The sequence below is a fragment of the Juglans microcarpa x Juglans regia genome, chromosome 6S (assembly GCF_004785595.1).
Source record: "Juglans microcarpa x Juglans regia isolate MS1-56 chromosome 6S, Jm3101_v1.0, whole genome shotgun sequence".
In the NCBI taxonomy this organism is placed as follows: Eukaryota; Viridiplantae; Streptophyta; class Magnoliopsida; order Fagales; family Juglandaceae; genus Juglans; species Juglans microcarpa x Juglans regia.
In genome coordinates this window covers 16,415,931-16,432,131 of record NC_054605.1, presented here as the reverse complement: position 1 = coordinate 16,432,131, position 16,201 = coordinate 16,415,931, and the positions used below count along the sequence as shown (strand labels likewise).

Genomic DNA, 16,201 nt, shown 5'->3' with positions numbered 1-16,201 from the left:
AGATCTCTTTTTTTCTTTTTCATGTTGTAATATGTTGAAATGAGAAGACTGTAGAGAACTCTCACCCCATTAAATCTTGTATCTTGTAATCATTAATTTATCTATGAATGTTCTACTTCGCTGAGAACAAAAAAGAAAAACAACATAAACAATAGTCAACCTATTTTATATATGTGAAATTATCACTTACCCTAACAATAGTCAGCCTATTTTAATATTCTCCATCACATGTGAGTCAAACTCTTTCTCAATGAGTAAATCCAACATGAAATATTTAATTAAATGATGTAGATTATTGAGTTAGGATTCGAACTCAATACATATGCTCTGATACCATGTAAAATTATCACTTGTTCCAAATGCTTAAACTAATAAAAATAGATAGATTTTATTATTATTATTATTATTATTATTATTTATAGAAAGTTTGGACTTCATTGCAAAGAGGTACTAGAAAACTAAAATTTGAGTACAAGATAACTGATCAACATAAATAACATGTTCAATAAAAGCAGAAAGAGAGTAGATTAGCACCACGATATATATCTTAACAATGTAGATTAGCAATACGATATCTACTCTATTATAATGAGTGGCTATCTAACTGTGAATAGTAATTTTTATTTTTTTCTGTTAACTTTTATTATTTTTCCGTTAAGTCTATTAAGTTTTATTTTACCAAAAGGCCCTTAAAACCCTTGATCATTTGACGCGTAGCTCATTTATAGATTTAATAAATGATATTGTTTTACCAAAATGTCTTTAAAACCCTTGATCATTTGACGTGTAGCCTTATTGTAGAATTTAATGAATGATCATGTTTTACTAAAAGGCCATTCATAGCCACGCAGCACACATGAATTGATATCTTTTTTTCATGTCATTTTTGTTATGACAGTGTACTTATTTTCGTTTCTTTTTGTTTCAATTTTTTTAAAATAATAAAATTTTATTATTATATAGAGAGTAAATAGATAATCCAATATAAATGTAGACAAATACTCATACTTTGCTGAAGTTTATATTTTTTTTAATCTTATTTTTTTGTATTTCTTTAATTTTATATTTTTTTTCAGATAAATAAACTACTGATTTTTTCACATTTTTTATTCAAATCATTATGTTAGGTACACCTAAGAGCTAACATACCTAGAGCCATTCCCTAGTGTGTGTATATATATATATATATATATATATATATATATTTATAATGCTATGTAAATTCCATGAACGTCATTTGATAACAAAAATTAAGATCAACCATTAAAATTATTTTTTTTTATGTAAATATCACATTTATCTATTTTAAAAAAAAAAATACAAAATAAGATTACAAATATCATTCGGTCTCTTTTTCCTTGAGTAAATCGTTTACCCTTTTTTAAGTTTTTAGAAGTGGAATTAGCTCGACGGCTTTAGCGAAATTTATAAGCTCTCATTAAAATTGGAAAATCCATGGCACTTGACAACCCTTGACTCGCTCGACCTTTGTCGACACTCCATGTTCCATGGCAACTCCATTCAGATTCTCATATAATCTACAGAAAGTCTCAACTTAATGCCTGTAATGCAGAAGTAAATTTCGAAATCATTTTTCCCGAGGTTTCTAAACAACCAAGCAAAGCGATATGCCAATTAACAAGTGCTCTGCAATCGAAGACAGAATCGTTGTTGTGAGATTCCGTGATGCCACGTCCGACCATTCGCGGGTGGTATGTTTCATTCCGACACTTCGGATCGGCCCATATTACCACAATGCATGGTCTCGAGGCAGGAGCCAACAATCTGCTCGAGAAGGTGCGTGTGCTCGACACACGCAGCCACCTCTTAGAAGCTCTCTCACTGTTCTACACCCTAGCACCGCCCCACTCCCACCAAGTCTATGCCACTCTCTTCCACGCATGTTCTCGCCACCAATGCCTCGAAGAAGGCATATCTTTGCACCGCCACTTGCTATTCTACAGTCCCGCCAACCCGCCTGACCTCTTCGTCACCAACCATCTCATCAACATGTATTGTAAATGTGGCTACTTGAATTATGCTCACTGTCTATTTGATGAAATGCCCAGGAGAAACCTTATTTCTTGGACTGCTCTCATTTCTGGGTACGCGCAATACGGGCGAGCCGACGAGTGTTTTCGTCTATTTTCAGGAATGTTGGGGGACTGCCGCCCGAATGAGTTTGCGTTGGCAAGTGTACTTAGTTCCTGTGGGGAGCGGGATAAAGACCGTGGTGGGCAGGTACATGCACTTGCGTTGAAAATGTCTTTGGATGCTTGTGTTTACGTTTCGAATGCTCTTGTTACCATGTATTGCAAGAGTTGTGGTCGTGGTGGTGTTTATATTTATGATAGGGACGAGGCTTGGAATGTGTTCAAGACCATAGAGTTCCGGAATCTTATTTCTTGGAATTCAATGATTGCAGGATTTCAGTTTCGCGGGCTTGGACCCGAAGCTATCAGTCTTTTTATGAGAATGCACCGTGAGGGAATGGGGTTTGATCGTGCCACGCTTCTCAGTGTCTTTTCTTCCTTGTGTGGTAGCACTGGGAATGACGTTGATACGAGTCTCATACTTTGCTTTCAGTTGCATTCTCTCGTGATCAAGACTGGGTTTCTCTTAGAAATTGAAGTAAAAACTGCATTGGTTAAATCTTACACAGATCTCCGAGGAGATATTATCGACAGTTATAGGCTGTTCATGGAGACAAGTTGTAGTCGAGATATTGTTTCATGGACTGGTATTATAACGGCATTTGCAGAACGGAAACCAGAAGAAGCTCTCTTCTTGTTTCGTCAGTTGCGACGAGAGGACTTTGCTCCAGATTGGTATACTTTCTCAATTGTCTTGAAAGCTTGTGCGGGCCTCGTGACTGAGCGACATGCCTTGACAGTTCATTCACTAGTCATTAAAGCTGGGTTTGAAGGTGACACTATACTTGCAAATGCCTTGATCCATGCGTATGCTAGGTGTGGCTCCATTGCTTTGTCTGAGAAAGCTTTCAATGAAATTAGGTCTCGTGATTTGATTTCTTGGAACTCAATGCTAAAGGCATATGCCTTGCATGGGAAAGCTAGAGAAGCATTGCAACTCTTTTCACAAATGAATGTCAAACCTGATCCTACGACCTTTGTTACTCTGCTCTCAGCTTGCAGCCATGCTGAGCTCATAGATGAAGGAATCAAAATATTTGACACTATGTTTGGGAATTATGGCATTGTTCCTCAACTTGATCACTATGCTTGCATGGTAGACATTTTTGGACGAGCTGGGAGAGTTCTTGAGGCTCAAAGACTTATAAATAGAATGCCGATGGAGCCTGATTCTGTAGTTTGGAGTGCACTTCTTGGATCATGTAGGAAACATGGTGAGACAAGGTTAGCCAAGTTAGCAGGAGATAAACTGAAGGAGTTGGAGCCTGGAAATTCAATAAGCTATGTGCAAATGTCGAACATATATTCCTCTGGCAGCAATTTCGATAAGGCTAGCCAAATTAGAAATGAAATGAAAGGCTTTGGTGTGAGAAAAGAGCCCGGATTAAGCTGGGTTGAGATTGGGAATCGCGTGCATGAATTTGCCTCTGGAGGCCGATCTCATCCAGAAAGGGTGGCGATATGCAGGCAGCTTGAAGGACTGATTGGGCAGTTAAAGGCAATGGGTTATGTGCCAGAGACAAGCCTGACACTGCATGACATAGAAGAGGAGCACAAAGAGGAGCAACTGTACCATCACAGTGAGAAGCTAGCATTGGCCTTTGCCATAATGAATGATGGCGAATTGTGTTGTGGTGGAAAAGTAATAAGAATAAACAAGAACATCAGAATTTGTGTTGATTGCCATAATTTCATGAAGTTAGCGTCAGATCTACTCCAAAAAGAGATTGTTCTCAGAGACTCAAACCGCTTTCATCATTTTAAACATGGATTGTGCTCATGCCGCGACTACTGGTAGCCACGACTAGCCTTGCAGACTCAAATCTTTGAAGTTTTCACTTGTTTATGCCTGCATGGTTCATCGATTCCATAGGCATTAATGGAAAATAGTCATGTTGTGACTTCCTCGATGATAAACTTTGGTTCTTCGAGTGATTGGTCCAAAGCAGGACATGATTGCCGTATCAGTTCCATTCTCAGTCCATGGAGTGGCAGAAACCATGACTATGAGTTCTTGCTGAAGGTTGTTTGTGAAGCATCGTCCTGCGCTCATCCAGATTGCACAACTGTTGGCAATGATCTTGACGTGATTTTGGGGAACATTCTTCGCTGTGACAGAATTACTTGCAAGACGGCATGCTGCTGCAACATTATATTTGTTCCTTCATCTTGAATATTGTTATTAAATGTGACATATTTTAAGTGATGTCACGTGTCATTCACTTAACATACATCACATAATTAATAGATGTGATTAGTGATGATTAAATTTATTAGGAAGAACGTCATCTTACAAGCCCACCTTCATAGCATTGCATTACAAAAGTAGAAAAAAAAGGTCGCACATGATTTGATTGCCCGTGGGGCCAGAGTTTGGAGTGCCATTTGTTCCCGGGCCCTTGAGATTTTCATATAATAGGAATCACCTAAGAAGAGGTGAGATACCAAAAAAGGAATTTGACAGAGAATTAATACTTGTAACGTATTTCCTTCTCGAGTGATTTGCTGTAGGGAATAATTGCTAAAGGAATATAATTTTTATATATGGATAGTGAGCTAAAAATAATTTTTGCTTTTTGTTTTAAAAAAAGTAAGAGAAATTTGGAATCCAAAAAAATTAAATTTATCATAGTAGACTATTATTTTTAAACGGAGCGTGAGGAATTTGAACACCTAGGTTTGGATAGTGAGATGAAAATTTTTTATTTTAGACAAAAGTTTAAAATATTATTTTTTAATATAATTATTGTTTTAAAATTTAAAAAAATTGAATTGAGATTTGAAAAAATTGAATTGTTTATTATATTTTGTACGTAAATTTGAAAAAATTGTAATGATGAGATAAAATGAAAATTTTATATAGCATTTGTAATAGAGTACTGCTATGGGTCCCAAATTTGGGGCCCAAAAAATATCCCGAATAGTATAATTTTTTTTCTTTTTTTTTCATGTATTTTTTTAATCATCATAAATATTTAAAAAAATAAAAAATTCACAACATTATTAAAAAATATTTTTTTAATCATTCGGTAAAAAAAAAAAAACAAATCCCATTCAGAACATTTTTTAGTTCCCGAAGCATTTCTCTTTGTAATACCCCACGCCCAGGGCCTAAGCAGACCAGGCACAAGAAAAATAGCCTTTGAAAGAAAACGACGCCGTTTTGTTGGTAAGTCTTCTTCCTTTCTTTTCCCTCCCCACCCCCCAACAGTTTCTTCCCTCACGAATTTTACTCCTCTCCGTCTCTCGCTTCTCCCTGTTTCTCTCCCCATTTATGCCACAGTTGCCACTCACCCAGGTTTCCCTCTACCTCTCTGCCCAACAGCCCTCTCGAAATTGTTTCACCCTCTCTCTTTTCTTATCTGTGATTTGAGATTTCTACCGCCCAAGCCTACCCAGCTCCAACGTCTCTCTTTCCCCCTCTGTGTTCCGTTCCTCTCGGTTTTTCTCTCCACATCTCTCTGCTGTCACTGCCCTTACACGCCAGATGACCGCACGTCGCCATCGTAGCTCAATCACCACGCTGCCACCCATACCCGAACTACCGCAACAACCCCTGCTTTACACCATAGAAAACAGAGTAGCGCTCCTTTCCTCCACCGTGAACGCAAACCACAGCGGTTCCTCGTCCATGTTGAATCGCCCCAACCCGTAAGAAAATTGCGACAAACCACCTTGCGCTGCAGTGTTTTTCGTGAACCAGCCAGCCACACGTGGACCACGAACACCCAACGCTACAACCAAGCACCACTGCCAACTGCAAACCACCAATCCGCCGTCAACCACCTCAGATCCGTCGCACCCATCACCACCATCGTTGAACCCAACAACCCACATCTTCCCCACGTCAAACGGAAACCATCGTTATCATCATGCCAAAAAACCACCGAAAGAGAGACTCGCAACGACCGTGAACTGCTCAACCTCCACCCCACGACCTCCACTCTGTCACTGCCACCACAAACAAATAGCCACCAACGGACCATCAAGCCGCCAGACCAAAGGATCCCCACGCACCATATATTGCACCGCCACGAAGCCAAGAACAAGCTGACGATGCTCAGCTGGGATCTGCGTTTTCTCAGCCCAGCTCCGACGCACAGCGTTTCTCTTTTCTCCATACTCAGTGGCCGCTGTATACTCTACCGCACGTCGCTCTCTCGGGCTCCGTCTCCGTCGACCCCAGCCGTGCCGCTGTCGATCTCCACCCAGACCCACCGCCACGTCCAGCCTTTCCTTGGTGAGCAGCCGCCCGACTCTCTCTCTCTCTCTCTCTCTCTCTCTCTCTCTCCTCTGTTTTTCTCAAGTGGGAAGAGATTTATCCCTCCGGTAATCTGGCATGTACAAGGTAGAGTTAATTACCAAAATGCCCATTCTCATTCACTATGCTTTCCAAAAATAAAAACTCTATTTGAAGTTATTTTTACTTATTTCTTGAGTTGAGTGATTGGTTGCATCATTTTTTTTTAATATAAAATAATTATTTTGACTAATTATATCAATAAAATATGTAATGAATACATAAAAATGACTATATATAACATAACTTGACAAGAAAAACATATTGTAAATTTTTGTTTAAGAAGATCGCAAATAATTTCAGAGTTCTTTGTAAATAATCTTGACTTTATAAATTGGTGGAATCTATCAAAATAGATATTTAAAGAAAAATTCTAAAATTTTAATAAAAGATTAAGTAATGAGTAATGTTGTAATGCCCTAGTCCTACATGGGTCGGATAATTACTTATTGCCACTTTAATAAAATCATATTTCAATCATATAGTCATAGACTCTAAATTTTCAAAGACACATAAAACTTTGTTTTAAATCAACCACTCCAATATATTATTCTAAACACCACAAAATCTCAAAATAAATATCAACCTTCCAAAATATCAAATTGACAGAGCAAAACAAAATTACTGAATATAATTCTCTAATAACCAAAGTACTCTCTTTATACTTAATTCACTATGCTCATGTAGTTCTATACATGTTTTTGATTCTTAATCATCGGTTGAAACATTCAAAATATTTGAAAATATTGTGGAGATAGGGATAAGTTATCAACAACTTAGTAATCAGAGAACGTACACTAATATATAAACATGAGCATTTTTAGATAATTCAGAATGCATAAACAAATCATTTCAGTTCCAATATATAGATCTAAAAAATGTGTTATCAGAATATTAGAATGACTTTTCAAACTTTTCAAACTGTTCATATTCAAATACACTTTATTATAACATGACTGAACATCTTCATCTTATTATATCATATCACCATATCATATTATATCATATACCACATTTTACATCCGTGGTAGGATTGTGCCATCTCCGATGGCCAAACCAAGCGGTATCAAAATGTGAATTTTTCCTTGTTCATTCTTGGAGACCTGAGTGTGCACATAAGAAATAACACGTAAAAAAAATCATTTTATTTCCAAAGTGGGTGCACTCATACAGAGATGTTGGTACCAACCATATAACAGAATTAGAGCTATCGTATCAGAATCAGAAACAAAATCAGATACAAAATCAGAAAGTTATGTAAAAAATTTTTTAGATGCATATCATACCAAACAAAGTGTTGAGCATATTCATATTATTTTCACATAAGCAAAAATTGATTCAAAATATCTTCATATAACATGTGCAAATTTACAGACTTCATATTCACTCTTTTGCACAATTCAAAAAGCAACATGTCAAAATATTACTTATATCTACACTAATCATGCCAGAAAATATTTTATATTTTTACAACTTCCATGAATAATGCAGATCACATAACTGATATTATTTTCACATTTCTTTTTAAAACATAACATGCATATTTTTTATAAAGTTATTTTCAGTTTATTTCTTTTTATGCAAAGTCTAGTATAGGAACCTTGCTTACCTGAATTTTTTAATTTTTTTGAATCTTTCTACAACCGTGCTTAACCAATATCAATCGTCACCTATACATAATACTAAACGTTACTAAATTTCTAAAAGTACTTGTTAAAATTCTCTATTTACTTAAATACATACTACATAAATAGCTTTAATATTATTTAGTTATCATAAATCTAATAAATACTATCATCATTAACTATATTCTTAACTTATTATAATATAGCAAAATAACTTAAATTCATTTGAAAAAGAACTAAATCATATTTAAAACTCCTCTATATATAAACTATTATTGAAATCATAATTTAATACTATTAACATATAATGTAACAGGAAGTCGTAAATTTCTTAAACAATAGCAGTTCATAAAATATTCTTAATCATATTTAATTTAAAGCCTTCAAAGACTTATTTCATATAATAGGTTTAAAGTGTTTAAAATAAAAGATTAAACACTTACAATTTACTACCAAAATCTAATTATAAAATTAATACTAAATAATATAATTAAACCCTTTAAATATTTTATGTGAAATCAAATTTGTGGGCTAATATATTTATCTGAGTAAAACTATGGCTAATTTTAAAATATTAAACACAACCTAAATTAAAATAACATATTAATTTCTTAAAACAATACAATAAAGCTTATTTAAAAGAGTTCTGCTACATATAGTTACTTTTGTATATTAAAAACGCTTATTGCAAGCGCCTGGTGCAAACGACGTGCAAACGTGGCTGGCGTAGAGATACTTGATGAGAAAGAGACCGAGCTGATGAGAGAGAGCTGAGGAGAGGGAGAGGCCGAGCTGCTGGAGCTGATGAGAGGGAGAGACCGAGCTGATGAGAGAGAGCTGATGAGAGAGGAAGAATTCATTTTAAATCTGACGTGGCATGGACGACTGTATGCCGGTTATATCTACCGACTGTATATAGAAGAACTGAAACGTGACTGACGTGGAGACATTTGATGAGAGAGACCGAGCTTATGAGAGGAACATACCGAGCTACTGGAGCTGGTGATAGAGAAAGACCGAGCTGATGAGAGAGGAATAATTCATTTTAAATCTGATGTGGCATGGACGACTGCACGCTAGTTATATCTAATGACCGTATATAGAAGAACTATTTGTGTATTTCTTATGTATTTCACTAATGTAATTGGCTATGACTCGTTTGGATAATGAGATGAGATAATTTTAAATGAGTTGAATAAAATATTGTTAGAATATTATTTTTTAATATTATTATTATTTTAAAATTTAAAAAAATAAATTATATATTATATTTTATATGAAAATTTAAAAAAATGATGATGAGATGATATGAGATAAAATCAGTTAAATTGATTGTATTTATGTGCCAAATGAACTTAAATCAGTTATTTTATATAATAAAAATTGTTGCAGTGAATCGTATAAGTAGAATGTGGAAAGAGTTTTTTTTTTGTCTTCTGCAGATAGAATTTTTGTTTTCTGCCGCCAAAAAGAAAACGATGAACTTGTGGACCTTGTGGTCATCAAAGTCCCAAAGTTGAAAGTACACACCACAAAAAATTCCATTTAAACAAAATCACCGCGTGTAAAAGCGGTGCACGTGGCAAAACTGAGTAGGACTGTGGGTTCCATCGCCACACGGGAAAAGTTTCTTTTTTTCCGGCCTGCTAATTCTCGATCAGAGTGATAGATAGAGAGAGAGACACGAAGGAGTAGGGGGAGGAGGACGAGAAGGCGATGACGAGGGGAAAGCAGAAAATCGAAGCGCAGAAACGAAATGCGGAGAGGAATCAGAAGGCAAAGGGATCTCAGCTTGAGGCCAGAGCCGTTGCCCTTAAAGTCACCTGCCCAATCTGTAAGGTATCTTTGGTTCATTCTAATATGTGGAAGTAGAACTTGGGGGATTCGGGAAGAAAATCTGATTTGATTGTTATGGGGTTGGCTTACATTAATTTCATTCAGAGGTTGATTTAAAAAAAAAAAATTACGAAAAAAGGGATTTCTCCATTTGGCTTTCTAGACAACGAGAAGATTTTGCTGAAAAGAAAAAAAAAAAAAATTAAATGTTTGACCTTGTGATTTCGCTTGTTCTCTTGTCACCATGTCTTGGGGCTTGCCTCAAATGTTTCTACGGGCATGAAATATGTAAGCTTGAATGGTGAAGTAATAGACCATAACAGGCGGTAATTAAGACGAAAATTATGTTCGAGCAGTCAAACTTTGGTTGCAATATTTTGCAGTTCATTTTATCAATTTCGTCGTAGAAGTATTCCATTATTATTATTATTGATTTGCGATACGACCAAGTCAGATCGATGAAATTCCTTTTGAAGAAACAACTCTTTTTAAAAGCTTATATCCTCGAATCATAAGAAAATAAAAAGTTAAACTACTGGAGCAACTGTAGCCCTTTTTCGTATGTAAAATGAAGTTTTACTGAATCATGTGACTGCGTAGCCTAAGTACACAGGAAGTATACGAAAGATAACACCTAATTACAAGTTAGGAACAATATATGGATACAAGAAAGTCATGAAAACTAGTTAAGTTGTGGCCTTACCGACTTGATTAAGGAAAATGACATTTTTAGATGACAGAAAGATGGAACTCATTGGTTCTTGATGATAGAATATTGTGGGTCATTAGGTTAGGGCAGGATATCTTTTTTTGATGTACATCTTTTCATTATTATAGGCCTCGTTTACATTCAAAACTTACCTCAACTCATTTTAATTCATCTCATCTCATTATTACAATTTTTTCAAATTTTCACACAAGATATAATAAACAATTCAATTTTTTCAAATCCCAAAACAACTTTCCAAATTCCTACACAAAATATAATAAATAATTCAACTTTTATTCTACTATTCACAAACCATCTCAACCAATCTCAACTCATCTCTGAATCCAAATCACTCCATAGTTTTTTTTTTTCCTTTCTTTATTGTTTCCTGCCCTGTCTAAAAATCTAAATGGGCACTGGGGATTATTGTGCTCTTCCTTCTGGAAAGTTGTGTAATATGGCATTATCAAAAGAGTTGTGTAATATGGCATTATCAAAAGAGTTAATCTTCTGGCCGGTCAGGCTGTTGATCTCCAAAGAACAGCCCTCCAATGAGTGAGTGCCACATAGGCTTCTCACCTTAGCTACCATGTGCCCCCACTGCTGCAAGAGATCACGCACAGTGACTCATCCCCCGTCCCCTCTTCATCCTCTTGCACATAACACACACAAGGAACGCAACCCTCTCTGCCCCCTCTCCACCACTCTCTCTGCCCCCCCCCCCCCCCCCCCCCCCCCCCCCCCCCCCCCCCCCCCCCCCCCCCCCGCCCACCCAAGAAAGTCATGAAAACTAGTTAAGTTGTGGCCTTACCGACTTGATTAAGGAAAATGACATTTTTAGATGACAGAAAGATGGAACTCATTGGTTCTTGATGATAGAATATTGTGGGTCATTAGGTTAGGGCAGGATATCTTTTTTTGATGTACATCTTTTCATTATTATAGGCCTCGTTTACATTCAAAACTTACCTCAACTCATTTTAATTCATCTCATCTCATTATTACAATTTTTTCAAATTTTCACACAAGATATAATAAACAATTCAACTTTTTCAAATCCCAAAACAACTTTTCCAAATTCCTACACAAAATATAATAAATAATTCAACTTTTATTCTACTATTCACAAACCATCTCAACCAATCTCAACTCATCTCTGAATCCAAATCACTCCATAGTTTTTTTTTGTCCTTTCTTTATTGTTTCCTGCCCTGTCTAAAAATCTAAATGGGCACTGGGGATTATTGTGCTCTTCCTTCTGGAAAGTTGTGTAATATGGCATTATCAAAAGAGTTGTGTAATATGGCATTATCAAAAGAGTTAATCTTCTGGCCGGTCAGGCTGTTGATCTCCAAAGAACAGCCCTCCAATGAGTGAGTGCCACATAGGCTTCTCACCTTAGCTACCATGTGCCCCCACTGCAAGAGATCACGCACAGTGACTCATCCCCTGTCCCTTCTTCATCCTCTTGCACATAACACACACAAGGAACGCAACCCTCTCTGCCCCCCTCTCCACCACTCTCTCTGCCCCCCCCCCCCCCTCTTTGTCGTTGCTTCCATTGCTCCTGGCCCCCTCTCCTGATTCTCGCATGGAAAATCAAAAGTTTCCCAAAAAATAAACGAATATCAATGATTAATGTCCAAAATTGGTTCATTACTATCGCCAACAAAAAAAATTAATGGGTTAAGGGAGTAAACTTGAAATACGACCAATTTGTCACCAAGATCAAAACTTTCCATTCCTATTATTTTTCTCCCGATTCTTTACCCGTAAACAAGCAAAGGAAAAAAGGAAGACAAAATTATTGTATGATATATTATTTAAAATTGTATAGGATTTGGCGAGCTTGAAGGAAGTGGCAGATTTATCGAAGAGTTCGGCGGCGTCTTCATATTTGGAACCGAACAAACCCCAACCGTTGAGCTTCTTTTCTACTTTTTTCTGGAACTCCTCTGCTCTCGCAATCTGATCCCCCATTTGATAATATTGAGATTTTTCTCCCGAGTTGGGAAAGAAGATCAAAGAGGTAGAGAATTATGCAATGGAAAAAATGTTGCCATCAAGGTCAGGTTTGATTGCAACGAGAAAGGGAGTGCCTTTCGGCTTTTGTAGTCTTGGGTTCGGTTGGGTTTGGAATGCTAGAAGAGTTTGCATGTGGGCGTCGGAGATGGTGGGCGAAGGCGAAATTACTGGAGGGTGACAGAGCGGCGGTGGGCGACGATGACAAGAGAAGAGTGAGGTGATGAGGTGTGAGGTGATGAGGTTGAGGTTAAGGAACGCGAGGAACGACTGGGACTTACACGTTTTGGTTCTACAGAATTCATATTTCAATGTGATGCACCTCTTTTGGTTTATGTGGAATATGTGATGTGGTAAAATGCTATTGGTGTCTGTTAAGGCCTCAACAACAGCCCGACCAGTTCAAATCGGAACTGTTATAAAAACTGGGCATCTTTCTTACACGTCATAACATATATGGGAAAAGAGTTCACGTGTTTCTCATTTTATTAATTTCGTGTCAGATCTCCTGGACTCAATTCTACACTAGGAGTTCCCTTGGATTATCTTATTCATGGTTTAGGCGGGTGGGGTCGTAATTCTGGGGTTTGCTCCCTAGGTTTGGGTCCGAAGGGTCCTACCTTGGTGATATTCCACTTCATTAAAAAATAAGTGCATATTTCATTAATTCCGTTGACATTTATACATCTGTTATGAGCAAGAAAGTCCTACACTGAGTTGAAAAATGTATCTCTAAAGTTTTCAGAAGTTGCTAAATGGTCTGATTAAAGACAAGTATTTTCTAGAAAGTTTTCGTATGATAAATTTCTAACTGATGAAGCACCTTGCGATGTGGAGACTGAAAGTGAGTGGAAACTAATGAGAAATTAGGCTGTCTAGTTTCCCTTGTAGTATGGAGCTCTCCCCCCCCCCCTTCTTTCTCTCTCACTGCAGTGATTTATCTCAGGAATAAGATAGATTTATAAGAAATTGGTCAAACTTGCTACTCTCACGAAACCAGGCCTACAATATCTGCACCTCGGATCACACTGTCATTGCCATTGCCCTGCAAAAATGCATCGTTGATCTTGGCTACTAGCAGAAAGTTTAAGCATGTTTTCTTTTCTGAAGTTTTTTTTCCTAAATATTTTGGGTTCTTCTCAATTTAAGGTTGTTGGTGTTTGATCACTGGGAAAATTTGGCATACCATTAAATTTTTGCCACGTGTACTTAAGGAGTACGATATTTAATGTCCTTAATTGCACTTTAACCATAGTTTTGATTTTTAGTGAAAAACCACCTTTGCATCAAACCGGATATTCTTTTCTTGATGAAACAGGAAATGTTGGTGGTTTCTTAGAAATGGTGATCTGTTTATGGAATGGTAGGTGTTGCAACATTATTAGGGAAATGTGAACTTATAGTGTAATCATATGCATCCACTCCATCAGTGCTTGTGGTAGTAGCATTATGTTTATAATATATTTATGCATGTAACTTGCATGTATATTTGGAGTTCTTGTTAGTGCTGTTTTGGTAAGCTATGCTTTTGTGGTGAATTGTATTTTCAGGTGCAACTAGCAAATCAGAACCAACTTGGTGATCACTATGCCTCCAAACATCCAAAGGAAAAGCCTCCAAGTGACTCAAGTTGATTATATCTTTTGTTGGAGAAAAAGAGGGCAAAGGTACAAAACTGAAAGAACAAATCAATAAAAGATGCTCTCCATGTGTGCTTCCAGAACTTGTGTTAAATGAACCAAAAGCATGAAAGTATTTTAGCATATGTTTTCGTAGTGTGGATATTGACTATGAAATGCCTGAAGTATGATTAGTGCATGTTTCCAGTAGATGCTATTGAATAATATAGACTATAAGCTTGTTCGATCTAGTTAACTCCACATCTGAATATTAATAAGCAACTCTACAGCACTGTAGTCTAATATTATTTTTCAGCGGAATGTTGTATCTACACTAAAGCATCCATGTAACTCTGGTCAATGCATTGAAATTGGATCCGCACAGTCCATCTATGTTATTATTAAGAGACTGACAATAGGCGGTAATTCTATACCTTTAGGTGAAGAGCAAAGGAAACCATGTTGTCTTGATTGAAAAGCTCTGGCAATATTTTGAGTTGCAGTTACTCAAGATTTATAGGCTGAAGTAAGAATGTGGTGTTAGTTCATGAGAATAAGTTTCAACATAAAAAAAAAAAAGGGCAAAGTAGGGGAAGTCCATTTATGTCAGACAACAATGGAGACTAACTCATGAAGTCCACCAATGGTTGTTATAGCTTGACTCAAGGAAATTTAGTGAAACATCAACTCCACACTTTCATGGTAGAAATGATCAGATTGCTAGGAATCTTCCTGCATTTGGAGGAATCAAACATTGGCATGAATGAGAAAATAGGTTTTCAACGAGTATTGCATCTAGAGTAGATAGTACTCGTATACATATTAATTCCCTGGCTATCAACTGCAAGTTGTTGAAACATATTCTTGTCACAACTGGAACATCCCTCTTACTAATGCTCTCTTATTACTTTTAGGAGTGGAATTCTAGAAAGAGCCAGCCTCTCTCTCCTCTCTGCCAACTTTCGAACCCTGACCATTACTATGATACAAGGGATGTTGGGTTTGAAGGGGCTAGCCTAGTAGATATAAATGTCCTACGAGTATTTTGTGTATTTTTAGTCGGGACTTTGTTCTGAAAACCCGTTGCCAATAAAAAAATAATAATAATAAAGGGGAAAATGGTATATATTATATACTTATCTCACTCTTATCTTACTACGTTTGACATGACATTTTCTATTAACCATTGATTAAAAAAAATTATAATGAGAGTTAATCCAAATTGATAGGCAGTTATATAGCATTGGTGTTAAATCCAACAATATACAAAAAAAGGAAACTTTTGGAGGCTTGTTTGAATCTGCTAGGTTATGATCAAAGGGACAACTGTCGACATTCCTTTTCCCCCACTTTAATATTTTCCGACCGAGTTTTGTTACTTATTACCTTCACATACTACATATCATACTTTTTTTAATTTTTTTTTTTAATTTTTTTTTTATTGTATTCTTCATAAACTAATTAATTTCATCTTCTCGTCATCTATAGATAACACATTTGGTAAGAAATAAAATAAAATAAAAAATAAAAAAATTTATGTGGTATGTGGTGTGTAGATGATGAGTAGAATTTTTCTTTTTAAAAAAGGTAGATGTTCAAATAAAAAGTAAGGAGTAAGTTAGAACAATCCAATTGAAAAATAGATAAATATAATGTATTATATGTGAGTACGATGAGCAGCAAAAACTCAAAATTGACACAAAAGCTAAGATAAAAACCGTGCTCTCGATCTTGGCTTTTCTTGTATCAATCCTGAACATTTTTGGACTATTTTTGGGAGTCGATCCAACTTTCAGTAATTGTCACATGTCCGCCACATAATAACCAATTAAAATATGACAATGTGAACAGAATGTTACTATGGGCTCGATCCAAGCCCAGGTAGCAGAAAGAGAACTTGTAATTTGGAGAGGCCCAAGAGGGTCGCTTATCAATGC

At 36.4% G+C, this 16,201-nt stretch overlaps 1 protein-coding gene and 1 long non-coding RNA gene across 2 annotated transcripts; both read left to right on the top strand.

Annotated features, from left to right (window-relative positions):
* The first annotated feature begins 1,755 nt into the window (after positions 1–1,755).
* Positions 1,756–4,446, top strand: LOC121236659 (pentatricopeptide repeat-containing protein At1g71420). The gene has a single exon (XM_041133095.1). The coding sequence runs from the start codon at positions 1,756–1,758 to the stop codon at positions 3,949–3,951; it is 2,196 nt and encodes a 731-aa protein (XP_040989029.1). The 3' UTR covers positions 3,952–4,446.
* A 5,081-nt stretch (positions 4,447–9,527) lies between these two features.
* Positions 9,528–14,515, top strand: LOC121237720. Its single transcript, XR_005934959.1, has 2 exons — positions 9,528–9,917; positions 14,196–14,515. It is a non-coding gene; the product is annotated as an uncharacterized LOC121237720 (long non-coding RNA).
* Positions 14,516–16,201: the final 1,686 nt, after the last annotated feature.